At 38.2% G+C, this 13,676-nt stretch overlaps 1 protein-coding gene across 26 annotated transcripts in view; it reads left to right on the top strand.

Annotated features, from left to right (window-relative positions):
- RBFOX1 (RNA binding fox-1 homolog 1) overlaps positions 1-13,676 on the top strand; it is a 2,469,250-nt gene that overhangs the window by 2,099,715 nt on the left and 355,859 nt on the right. For 7 of the 26 annotated variants that reach the window (XM_054041271.1, XM_054041269.1, XM_054041270.1 and 4 more), the window contains exon 1: positions 684-770. The exons of the other annotated variants lie outside the window; for them this stretch is intronic. In XM_054041271.1, coding sequence (XP_053897246.1) covers positions 684-770 — 87 coding nt within the window. Of the gene's footprint in view, positions 1-683; positions 771-13,676 lie in introns of those variants that run through there. 26 annotated transcript variants of the gene reach the window in all.

Here is a 13,676-nt window from a genome sequence, read left to right on the forward strand (position 1 = left end):
AAAACAGTACATTGTAAATGGTTGGAAAAGATTATACTAGACCATTGAACAATGAATAGAGGCAACATTACAATACAAATATTTAACTACTGAGAAATACTCAAAATAGACGAAAGGCAATCAAGCAAAATAATGACAATGTGTATATAAGTAGCATAAGACTAAATTTTAAATTCTTATTCGAATGCTGCTATTTTAATAGTATATATATACATGATTTCTAAAAGACTAGCTTCTACAATAGTTACCATTGGTATGTATTCCCCTGTATTGTAACCAAAATGAATTCCAGTCTTCTTTCATCTGCCAGGAACAACTTGGAGGATCTTGGCATGGGTATTTCTTTTAAAAATCTAAATTAACGAAGAGTAGTCGGTAAGTCATGTTATTTAAGCTGCTCTCAAAATAGCACCTTCCCTTTTAATAGACTTAGCTTTGCAGCTGTTCTTTTGCTATCTGTTGTCTCTGAAGAAAATTTTAACATTAGGAGTTGCTGAAATCAATTTATTTTATTGTATTTTTATTTTTTTTATTTTATTTTTTTACAGCTGATGTGGGCTTTGGCCCTGAAAGAAGTTACTTAGCTCTAGCTCTGAGTTTGGAAGAAGTTGGGATATAGATTTTTCCCTAACTTTCAATTGATGTGTTTAGCATTAGTGGGAGTAATAACAATCACTTAAACCATGTTGTCGTCTCAAGGAGTTTTGCTACATCCATACGGAGTGCCCATGATTCTGCCAGCAGCCTCATACTTCGCTGGACTTGTTCAGGTAATGCTAGGCCGCTTCCAACAAGCAACTTAACTCTAGTGCACTTAGAGTAATAATTGGAATTTTTATGGTTGAGAAAGCAAACACTTTTAATACAGGCAAAAGCCCTCATGTAGTCAGTGAGAAGACAGTAGGAAATCAAAAAGATGGATCACCCTAATCTGTGTATTGACATCTCTCATGGCTGAATAAATGGTGTAGTTGAGCTATATTTGCTTGTATTGATCTGACTGCTGTTTAACATTCATGCCTTTGCTTCATGAGGTTGACCACAGGGCAGAGGATTTGCTATCCATTCTAGCTTTCCGAGGGACTCAGCATTCCCACGGCAGACCATGAGACAAAGTAACTTATCATGATGTGGTTCAGTTAAGTGCTTTAGCAAAGCAAATATGAGAAGCATTAAATATGCATTAATTCATATATTATGCTTCACATTAATGTCTGTGTTTTAATAAGAGGGGTTTTTTTGGTGTGAAAAATATTATTTTTATAGATCAAATCAGCGTTTTTGAACTTGAAAAATAGCAAGAATCTGGTTCCATAGGAAAGTTCTGTGTTTTAGAAGTTAACTGGCTATTATGGGATTTTTTGGTGTCTGTTTTGTTTTGGTTTTGGGGGGAGGGGAAGTTGTTTCTTCATTTTTTACTTCTAAAGCACATCAGTTTTTTACTGCTAGATAAATTTAGGATTTTGTAAAGGTTTGTCTTGAAGATGTTTATTAAGGAAAACGTATCCCTTTGCTTATGGTATTAAAAAAATGAGGAGTCTTTAAAATATTCAAAATAGCATGGCCAAAATATAATAAAATGTACAAGTCTTATGCATCCCAAATATGGCAATAATTAGGTCATTATGCATTAACAAGAACAAGAAATGGAGTTAAGAGAAGTGCAATGTAGTGTATTACAGTGTCAATAGAATGGTCAGTAGAATAAAAACTTGGTGTATTTGTTTTCCACTTTGATTGCATCCCTTGTTTGTTATAATAGGTTGGCTGTGGTGTGGGGGGAGAGAGAGGAAGCAACAAAATGCCAGTTTATTCCAAATGGAATGACCATTCACTAATCCAGGATTGCTAGTTGTCTCCTTCACTTAAGATTTCACTCAATATCAGACACACATGTATGAAGCAGAAATGTATTGATCCACTCAAGACTGCCCATTATGCTTTCTTTCTGGCACATGCAAGCTAACAATACTTTTTATGCAGTCGGACACAATAACAGAATTGGAAGCGTCAAGCAGGCTGTGATATCCATTAGAATTTGGGGGTGAAGGTCGGACGCCAGAGCTCAGTCAGACCTTCTGCTATCCTGTCCAATAAATAATTACAAGCAAATTGTGCCTTTCACTCTATGCTGATTGATGCTGAAATTGCTTTTGAAAGTTCTCATAAGTTCCTGTTATAGATTAAGTGCCGGAGTAGGAAAAATAACTGCACCCAACTGAAATGGGTGAATGTAATCAGGTTTAATGGACTCGAGAGCTTGTTGGGAATTAAATAACTATTGATTTGTTGGAAAGATGCTGTCATTACAAAATGCCATTCTGGGTGCATTATGTAAGCAGATAGATTAGAAGTAAGGGTCCTTTGAAATTTGGGATGCCTTCTTTTAGTCTTTTTTTTTTTTTTTTTTTAGAATCATCCAGGGCTGCTGTTAGGATGCCATTAGCACCTTTCGGATAGTTGTAAAACCCAATAAATTGTTCTAGGAAGCAATAGTTAATTATGTTTGCAGCTACAGCAGACACATCTCCAGTATGTTGGACTCTTCTCATCCCTCTCCTTCTGCCCAAATCTCATACTTGATAACTGTAATTATTAAAAGCAAACTATTTAGTAAGAAATTCACAAGCATAGTGGATGCAATCTGGTACTGACTGTCCTGAAATCTTGTGGTGAGAAAGATTAACTCTATTTCTGGTACGCTGAGCCAACATATGATATTAAAATGTTTACATCTGGGAGCAGTGTACTGGAGAATGACACAGGTGATACTTAAGAAAAAATACTTAGGTTGGTGATTTCTATTTTTTCTCGCTCTGAAAGTAAGACCAGCATAAAATATCTATAACCCAAAGGTTGGTAAATAGAACATGACATATTACTTGCTTCCTATCAAGAAAATGGTGATTGCATAATATTCAGAACTTGTAAGGAAAGCAATTTTTTTATGATGACACCTTTATTTCTTTGAATTAGTAAAAGAAGAGAAAAGCAAGTAGGTTAATCTAAGATTATAGAGGCATCCTGGGACTTTGCAGTTAAGGATGTGTTGGGTTTTTAACTAAAGCAGCATTTAAATGCCTTGATTAGGCCCTGTTCCTGTAACTGGATTCACATGGGCCAACCCCCTGCAGAATTGGGGCCTTGAACATGAAAAATTCTCAAATGTGGACTATTTCAAAAGGACCTACATGAGTTTTCCAGGTAATTTTGACACTCTTTACAGCCTTGTTTGTATAATACAAAAATATATCAAATCATTCCTTTTTAACATTTCTGTAGAAACTCTAACACACTTTTGGGGCGGGATTCCTCTAACATTAGTCTCAACAGTCAAAACTTAAAACTGTATAGAGGTCAGTCACCTATAGAACAACCAGAAATATGGTCTTATGGGCCAAAAAAAAATACAAACGGTTACTTTGGGTTGTTCATCATAGTAGTTTTACTTCTCGTCATGGGGCAGACAGAGCATGGATCTTCACAGAGAACTTCCATTCTTTGGTGCTCCAATGATTTGCTCCTCAGCCCACAGACATTCTCCTACCTTGGTACCACAGTTGCAGCTACAGCCTTTGCCAGCACCTTTCCCTAACTTCCTCCATAAAATCCATCTGTACATCCTGCCTCTCCCCACTTCTGCCATGTTAAGCCTTGCCAGATGGAAAAGCTATTTCCACAACAGAGCAGCAAATTTTCCCTGACAAACAATTTGATCAGGAAATGCAGGCAAATGATTGACACACAGATTTGTTGGTAAAAGGGTTGCATGAAAGTACAAATCTGCATAAGCAGCACTGTGCATGATGTGGGAGGAGAGATGTTATCCTGACTTGGCACTCAAGATGCACTGACAGATTTGCATGGCTAACACAATTAGGCTCCTGCCAGGTGCAAAGGGGGCACCACAGTCCAGCAACCACGTATGCTGTGTACAGTAAGCGCTAGTTCACAAGAGCAATCACACTGTTCCTGACAGTTGAGGCAAAAAGTGCCATGTAGCATGGGGTGCCAGTCTAGCAGGAGACATCTTGCCCTGCATTGGGCTGCTGTCCCAGTCCTGTAATTGTATCCAGATGGGGGAACCTTTATGTCCACACAGAGCTGCACTGACTTAAGGCCACAAAGTTCTGCCTGTGTGGATCCAGTTGCAGGATCATGCCTATTTATGTACTGACTTAACCCTGGGTATGTGCCACTACAATATCTCAGTAGCACAGGTTGCATGAATTAGCCTTGAACAGCATACTTGTGGTTATCTCCAATATTATAAACTGCAAAATGTAAAACATGGGAATTTAAAAACTGAAATGCAGTGTATAAAATACGTGTTTTGGAGGGGCAGAGGGGAAGATAAAAGCCTGTTATACATCTAAAAATACATTTCACAGGACATCTGGGAAAATGTCTGTAAATGGAATCTTTTATTATTTTAAGTATTCTAAATGTGTGCAATCACTCTAGAAATATTATATGGCAGGATTATTATTAATTATTTAAAAAATGCAAACTTAACACCTGACATTGTAATGCTGAGTGCTTTATTATTTATTGCCTGGCCTGGTTGGAAGGCTCCACTCCCATGTTCATAGAGCATCAGAAAGTGACTTCTTCATATTATTAGGACAAAGAGTTATTAAAGTTAAAATTACTTGGACTTTTAAATGAAAGAAAGTACTTGAAAATGCTAGACAGAAATACTCTTCTATTTTATATGAAAAGTACTTTTTTAATTAAAAGATTAAAGAGACACTGTCAGTCTTTTCTGATTAAGATCAGTACTCCAAAAAGTATTTGTTTCTGCGGCAGCCATCTGTCATTTTGATCACTTCAGGCATGCTATATTAACAAGAACTTTTTTTAATAAATTGGCACAGGGGCAAGGAAAGGCTAGTTTTGTGGGTTTCAAGTTGAAGCTTATTAGCTCAGCAGTCTGAAATCTAAATAAGAACCTTGGCTCCTTTTCACTATTTTTTACAGGGTTTTGTTTGTTTTTTGGAGGTACGGGGGGCAGATCTGCTATTGATGTTCATGTGGTGATTTACTGGGCATCTATCCTTACCTAGTGATATGTTATCCTAAAGTTGTAGATGTACTAATACCATAAATTATGGGTAATAATATACTTGCATTCAAAGTGCACACAACTGTCAAGATGTTCCTTTGTGTATTGTCATTAACTGACCCCATCTGATTTTCAAAAGATGTTGAGCTTCTGTGATTGTGCCTTAAATTAGTGACTGACAACTGGAAATGAGATAATCTGAAATCATTTCTATTTTATTTTAGTTTTCAGTTGAGCTGGGTGAATTTTTCATAGAAAACTTGAGATAACTGTGTAGAGTCAGGAATCATGTGAACAGCTGTTGTGCAAACTTCTTCACAACCTGTCTTCATAACATTCTACAAAGTACCTATCACAGTCTTAGTGTTACACACCTAAATAGTAACAGTTGTGACAGACCCAGACCAGTGGGGTACAGGAGTCTGGTAGAGGGCAAATATACTGGTCACTGGATGAGTAGTTTTCTGTTCCCTGAGTGACCAGAGCAGGGGCTGCACTAGAGTAATCAGGAACCTGCTAGAACCAGTTAAGGCAGGCAGGCTAATTAGAACACCTGGAGCCAATTAAGAAGAAGCTGCTAGAATCAATTAAGACAAGCTAATCAGGGTACCTGGGTTTTAAAAGGAGCTCACTTCAGTTTGTGGTGTGAGTGTGAGGATCTGGGAGCAAGAGGCACAAGGAGCCGAGAGTGAGAGGGTGTGCTGCTGGAGGACTGAGGAGCACAAGCGTTATCAGATATGGGGAGGAAGGTGTTTGGAGAAGGCCAGGGGGAAGTAGCCCAGGGAGTTGTAGCTGTCATGTAGCTGTTACAGGAGGCACTATAGACAGCTGCAGTCCACAGGGTCCTGGGCTGGAACCTGGAATAGAGGGCAGGCCCGGGTTCCCCCCAAACCTCCCAATTGACCTGGCATGTGGGTTCTTCCACAGGGGAAGGTCTCTGGGCTGTTCCCCAACCCACATGGTGAATCGCTGAGGCAAGAAAATCCTCCAATAAGCGCAGGACCCACCCTGATAGAGGAGGAACTTTGTCACACAGTGATATCACTCAGAAGAATTTAACATCAGTGTGGTAAACTACCAGCATCAAGATATTGGAATAATCTCTAGTTGTAAGCAGTCTGTGTTTCAAAAATGTACTATAGCTAAATTATTCTGCTTTAGCCTACATCAGAGTAAGTTGAAAAGGATTCATTTATTCTGGAAACTTTATATGATTCATGTTCTTGAAAAGGAAGTGCTGAAAACTTCTACTGTAGTCTTGGAACCTTTCTGTTGGTTAAAGAGTCACCTGCAGTTTTATGTATTTGTTTTGCTCACTTGTTGATGACTATCTAGTTAGGTGCAGATGAATAATTTTTATTTGAACTGGCTATATCAGCCTCTATAAAGCCCAGCAAAATAAAGGTTTTCCTTAGATGCAGATTATTTCTGGCTTGATCCTGTTGTTCTACCTTTGCAGGTGATAAGATTCTTCTATTATCCATACTTTATATTCCATTGGTCCTGTGAGTGGAGGGCTAACATATTTTGCTGCTGCTGTCTCTTTTGATCTGACTGTTTCTTTGCTATCTATTTTTCAGTGGGTATGTTTGTATTTTGTTCACTTGCTCAGACTGAGTGTCAAAAGATTTATCTCCCTTGTGTACTGTGTGTGCTTGTAGGAGGATGATGATGGTGGTGGTGGTGACATGGTCCGTATGACTTTGTTTACAGGAACTTCCTTTCAGTTATCAATGTCTAAGCCTCCTTTAAGGGTTCCCCCCCCCCTTTAAAACATGGATCAAGCGGTGTAAGCAACACGCATTCTCATCAAATCTGTCAGTTACTCCAGAGGTTGTAGACAGCTTGAAAGGTATGTGTTCTGTTATTGTTATTGTAGGAATGTGGGGTTTTTCCCAAGCTGCTTTTGTATTTTCTCCTACAAAAGGTAGAAATAGTAACCTACTTGATGAGTGTACATTTTTTGACATAAATGTGTCTTTGGCACTGATCAAGTGACCACCTTGTTGAGACCAGTCTAGATGGTAACATTCCAATAAGGGAAAAGGTCATTTATATATCTTATTGGCCTGCAAATCTTTCTCTAGTTATCCTCCATTTCAGAAATCGTTCAGGTGCATAGAATTCTAGTGAGTCAGGAGGTCCTACTTTACTTGATATTTTGTCAAGTTTTTTCTCTATCATATCTTAGCCGGGAGGCCTTTTATAGACTTGACAAAGTGGCAAAAAAATGTATGTGCCACCTAACAGATATGGTATTTTTTCCCCACTCCTGATCTCATGTAGGATGTCGGTAACAGGCAGTTTTGAACAGCATGATATGTAAGTAGAGTCACCAGCTTATATGTCAGATGCCATATGTCAACACAGTACTTTGATATGACAAGAGCCGGGTAAGTCTGGGACCTTACAACTGCATCTCCTGCAGTGTTGAGATATAGATATTTTTAAGTTGAATAAAGGAAGAAATCTAAACATCCATGAGCAGAATCTGGTTTATATTTATTTATCCAAAAGCAAATGGCAACTTTTTTAAGATTTAGATTATTGGAAGCTTCATGTGGAAATTTATCCAAGGGTTACATTTCTAGAGAATTTGTATTTTCTCTCAAGCTAGCCCTATATATTTTTAGAAAACCCATAAAAGCATTCTTCAACTCTGAAAAGTGACTACAAATGGCCTAGTGGGTTTCCATGTGCATTGTCTATGAATGATTCTGTATCAGATTTGTTCAGTTTATATCCAAAAATAGTTTTGTTCTTTTTCTCTGCTAAATGCTAGCCTGGCAAACTGGGGCTGGTATATGAAAATCAAGCCGTGTACTTTTTGGTTCATACGTCATCACCAAAAAATAAAGATTCTGAGAGTCAGATTATGCCAGGTGTTGCAAGTCCATTGTTTTCAGTAAGGCTGCACATGTGTAGTTGACAGTAGAATTTGTTTATGCAATTGAAACGTAGTTCACAATTGTGTTGGTATGTGTTGGGTATAGAATCCAACTCTCTTTCACATAGCTGCATGGCACTGCAAGGCTTACAAGAATCTTAAGTAAAATATTTTGTCACAAAAGTAAGTAGACGCAGCAGGATCAACTCTGCTGATTAGGATAGGATGGTTCTGTTATTACACACTTTTCAGAGTATAACCATGCTTCAATACATAGTCCAATCCATTAATATTTTAGAAATGTTTCGTATTTGTTTCAAAAATTTCCCATATTAATGATATTTTTATATATAGTGTATAGTATCAACTGGTCCCCATATGAAATTGGCTGGCCAGAAATGTGTGTCAAGGCAAATAGAACAGGTCTGTCTGCCCCATGGAAGTATGTTGAAAAAATTGTTAGAGAACAATATTGGTATCATATGTGCTAAACAAAAGGAATATGGGAAATAGCCCAAGCAAGGAGTGATATCCAGGGCTGGGTTCAAAGATAGCAGTCATAAACAGGTTTGGATGATCATTTCAGTGGCCCAAATTGTGAACCCCTTACTCATATTGAAATTTAATTGAATAGCACTTTAAATCATAAGTTCCACTGAAGTCAGTGTGGCTGCTTTTGTAGTAAGATACTTTTCAGTGTGAGTAATGGAATCACAGTTTCACCAAATATTTGCTGTGCTGTTGTTAAACTTATAATTGATTCGGGGGAAGCATATGAGCATGAGAGAGGTAAACAGAATATTTGCAGGGTCTGGATAATTTCAGTGACAGACCACAAGCTTCATTAATGAACAATACAGTCCTAGACAAGGTGTTTTTTAGATGCTAGAGGTGGATTTAAACCCAATGTGGATTATGTACCTGGGAAGTCCCTAGAAGTGGATGGTACCTTGTCAGTGAGTCCCGTTGATCCTTCAGATTCTCTAGGGTCCTGGTGTGATTTAGAAGCTATAAAGCTGACTTAATTTTCTTTAATTCTGACTGGTTTATTAAATAAAGTGTATGCCTTTGGTCTTAGTGCCATAGTGCCACAATGAAAGTGTAATTCTATGGGCTGTGTATGCAGGAGGTCCGATTAATAATCTTAATGGTCACAGCTCTGTGTTTATTCACTGGTCCTTTATAAAGACTTGCACGTGGTTTACAGGACCTTGCACCCTTTGGTAGCAGCGCACCCATTTGTGTATTTCATTCCTTTTTTTTTTTTTTTGGAGTGCAGTGTTGCTCAGATTTTATAAGAAAGTTGTAATAGAGATTCTTGTCTTCTCCCTCAGTGACGGCAAATGATTTATGAACATTTTCAGCTTCATCCCCATTGCATAAATTAATGAGCTGACCTGTACTTTGCCACTCCGTGTGAAATTTTATTGTGGTTCAGAATCTGATTAAGTTCTCCTTTGACTAAGGCCATTCAGTGGAAGGCTAAATGCTGGCATTTTCTTTTCATGTTATGTGACAGTTGTAAGGAATTACAGAACACTGAATAAAGAACTTTACTAGAATAAGGAAAACAAGCTGTTCGTTCTCTCTCCTGCGCTTTAGCCTAGAACCTTCCGTAGCAGCACTTCTGCCTGGTTTCTTGCTATATACTTAAAGAACTAGGACATATATTTTTACAGATACCATTCTTGTCTGTTTTTATAACACACAGCTTCATAAAATTTGGAATAGTCTGGGTGGAGAATAGCATATCACTGGGATATCATTGGTATGTTTCAATCATGCCCTTTTCAAAACTAGCTCAGAACAGCAATGTATATATCAAAAAGGCTAATAAACATGAATGAAGTCTGCTTGGTTTTACGGTAGGTTTAGGAAGTTTCTTCTGTTTTGCTTTGATTTAAAGAGGCAACTTTGAACCTCAGCGCGTGCACCCATTGAACAGTGGCATTGCTAGGGTCTCATTCAGCAGTTATACTGCTGAAATATAGTTCCTTTTACGTTCTCATTTGCAAAGTTTGTGATTCTTAGTACTGCAATTAATATCATAGGTATTTGGGACCAAGAAGTACAGGAAAATATTCTGATGGATGAGAACTAAAGGTATGTCCAAGATAATTTGTTGATGGTGAATATACTTATAGATATTCCTCCTGTTCTGCTTCTGGTCTCAGTTTGCCATTCCTGAAATCTTGACATGTCCTCTACTCTTTCTACGTCCACAAGATATTTTAAGAGTTAAGGCAGATGATGGATTATTTTGTTTATTTTCTTGAAAATACATCAAAGTGTATACTCAACCCATCATCCAGTTTTGTTAGTGCAGTAAAGTACTTGAAAGTGTTAGTTGTGATCACAAATACTAATTAACTATGGATAGCAAATTGCAAGTTCAGATTGAACCCCAAAACATAGCAGCTCTTTTGGCTGTCCCTGTGTTTGAGATCGCTAACATATTCCAACTATCCTTGGAAATAAATTAATGTGGATTTTCTTGCGGTTTTGGTGAGTGTTTCTGGAAAGAATATTCTTTCATACATGTTTTTTTTTTTTTTTTTTTAACTATACCTTGATTTGAATGCTAATAGATGTCTGTTGTGCATCTTCTTTACCCTATTCCATTCTTGCCATTTTCCCTGCATTAGATTATTCTGAGGGGTGAGTGGACCTGCACTTAATAATTGACTTCCTTCGACTCCACTGACAAAAGGGATGTACAGTACCCTTATGGATAAGACTAAAATCTCCTATATATGCTGGACAAAAGAATTTTCAGCCTTGGTAACTACCCAAGTATCACTAGAAAATTGCTGAGTTTTTTTGAATATTGGAACTTGGAACATGAATAATGAAACATATTTGGAACTTGCATTTTGCTTTTCATTGTGAAGTGTAGAAGTGAGCTGTAAAGTTTAAGGTTCGAAACTAAGTCATGAGTCCACCCTATTTAGGATTAATCAATTTTCAACATTTTATAAATTTTCAGACAGAATCATTGCCACTTATAGTTTCTTACCTCCAATATATATGACATCTAATACAAATAGATGCGATGGAACAGGTAGGAGACCCAAGTTCCTGAGTTCCAGGAATACCGGGAGGCTCTTGTCCACTTCACAATGGTTGTCACAGGCTCTGGTCTGGTATTCTCTGATTTGGGCCTATGTTTACTCAGTTTTTATATCTTTTCACACTCCTCCAGTCAATGTTATTTAACATTACACATACTCAGGTATACATTTATCCAAACTTGCATAATATGATTTTCTTTACCCAGTCTGTTATAAATCATTAACATTACACCAATATTAAACTAATAACACATAGGCCTTATGTTCTACCATTCAGCAGATTTCTTCGTATTGTAGTTCAGCATATGTGTATCACCCTATTTATTAACATAACTTTTTTTCTTTAAGTAATAAAGTTATGGGGAACAATGTGACCTTAATGTCAGCATTTTCTTATCTTTTCCAAATGTGGAAACGTTTCAGGGGACGTTTTGCTCAAAGTCTAACATCACGCTTGTAAATCATTAAAAAGTTTTGTCAGTAATTTTGCCTGTTGCATTTTAAGGTGCTTTAATCAGTTGTAGGGCCTTGGTATTCAGTTGTTCCCCAAAAGCGGTATTTTTGGTTTGGCTCATTACAAAGTGCTGTTCTGTGGTGGGGCATCTTTGAATTTAATATAAATCAAAAAGGAAGAAATGTTAACAGACCTTTTTTGAAAAATCTTGACGAAGGTAACAAGTGCCTGAAGGTTAGGGACACAAGTATGGCTCCAGTTTTGAAAAGGAACTAAAAAAAGAAACTAAGGAACCTTTTTTTTTTTCCAACCATTTGTCTTCAATTCTAGATAACAATCTTAGAATTAATATCAAACCTGTGTGTGTGGTGTGTTTTTTTTCTTTTTTCTTTTAAGTAAAAAGACCAAAAGAATGAAACACAGGTTCAAAAAAATTCCATCATGTGAGAAAATATTTTCTAAAATATGATTACATATATGGTCAACGTGTGTGGAATGGAAGATGGATAGACTACTGCAAGTTGTTTGACAGAGAAAGAAGTGATTAAGGATGGGGTAAAGCGGGCCCTGCAGTGTCTGTAGTCGGTGGAGTGGGATTGTGAATAATATATTTTTTCTCCACTTTTCATTTTGGCACTTTCAGTTCCAGAATAATGGTGACTATACTGGTACTTCAAAGAATTAATAAACCCAGCAATTAGGGTACTTCCTGGGTTCCTAGAGATTGATTCTGTCCCCACATATAGTTGTGGTAGATTCAGATGGGATGTTGGAATTTACCAGAACCTAGATTTAAATGTCTGGGGTGGCCTCAGTAGAATTTCTGCCATATCTCAAGCAGTCTGAAAGAACTGTTGATATATAAGGTTTTGCGCAAGCCCCATCCTTTTCCTCCTCTGGATTTTGCCTCAGAGATCAGGTTTGTAATTTGCTTGGTATGTTTGTGCACTTGTGGGGAGGCAGATCTTCTGGTTTTGATTTTTGCTTATAATGTTGATGTATTAACTTATGTTATACTTGTGCATAGATATTTAAGATTGACATAATAAATCATATTTAAAAATGCATTAAACGAGTCAACTCACTTTTTAATTGCATTAGTCCCATGACCTGTATTAACATTCTCCTTGAAGACATGAGATGGAATTGTTCCCAAACCCCTCATCCCCGGCCCCACACCAGAGCCTGCACTCCCAGCCGGAGCCCTCACCCACCCCACACCCTGCCTCAGCCCTGAGCCTCCTCCCACAATCCGAACCCCTCAGCCCCACCCCGCAACCAGGAGCCCCCTCCTTCACACCAAACCCTTTATCCCCAGCCGGAGCCTGCACCCCAACTCCCAGCCCTGATCCCCCTCCCACACCCCAACCCCTTATCCCTGTCACTTCCAAGCCTGCACCCCAACTGGAGCCCTCACTCCTTCCCACACCCCAACCCCCTGCCCCAGCCCAGTGAAAATGAGCGAGTGACGGAGGGTGGAGTGATTGTGGACGGGGCCTTGGAGAAGGAGCGGGGCATGGGTGAGGCAAGAGTGTTCAGTTTTCTGCACTCAGAAAGCTGGCTCTTTGATGTGTGCCAGAAATATAATATTGTTCCATCTCAGTGCATCTTTTTCCCAATAGTTATCCAACTATACTTGAAGAAGTCTCTTTCTGAACATGTTAATTCTTCTGTATTGTCTGGTCTAAAGGTGGATTGTGCATTTGTAATTGTATGGGGTCCTATACTGTGGTACTGCATAGTCTTTCTGAGCATGCTCTAGCTGGAAAAGTGTATATATGAAAGCTAACTGTTCAAGTGCAAGCCATAGTATTGCCTTCTGTTACTTGATCTCCATTCCATGGGACAATATTTTGAGTTACTTCTTGCCTGTTCAGAGGTACACTGACAAGGAGAACGAACATGCTGGCTGTTATATTGTGACACCTGCTAAATGATCCCACAAGAGGCCTCTGTTGGCTCCATCTGGGATTAGAGCAGGGCATTTAGAACAAAAGAAGTGTTGCTATTTCCTTTTCCTCAATGAAGCATCTTAAACACATGTAGAAATGACCCCATAGTAGAACACTGAATCCAACCATCTCTCTGAATTAAAATAAACGAGAAATAATCATTCCATTTAATTCAAGTATGTGTCTGTTTGTTGGCTTGTGCCTCTCTGTGACAGATACAATTGCCTTTTTTTGCTATGTACAGTCC

The sequence above is a fragment of the Malaclemys terrapin genome, chromosome 10 (assembly GCF_027887155.1).
Source record: "Malaclemys terrapin pileata isolate rMalTer1 chromosome 10, rMalTer1.hap1, whole genome shotgun sequence".
Classification (NCBI taxonomy): domain Eukaryota; kingdom Metazoa; phylum Chordata; order Testudines; family Emydidae; genus Malaclemys; species Malaclemys terrapin.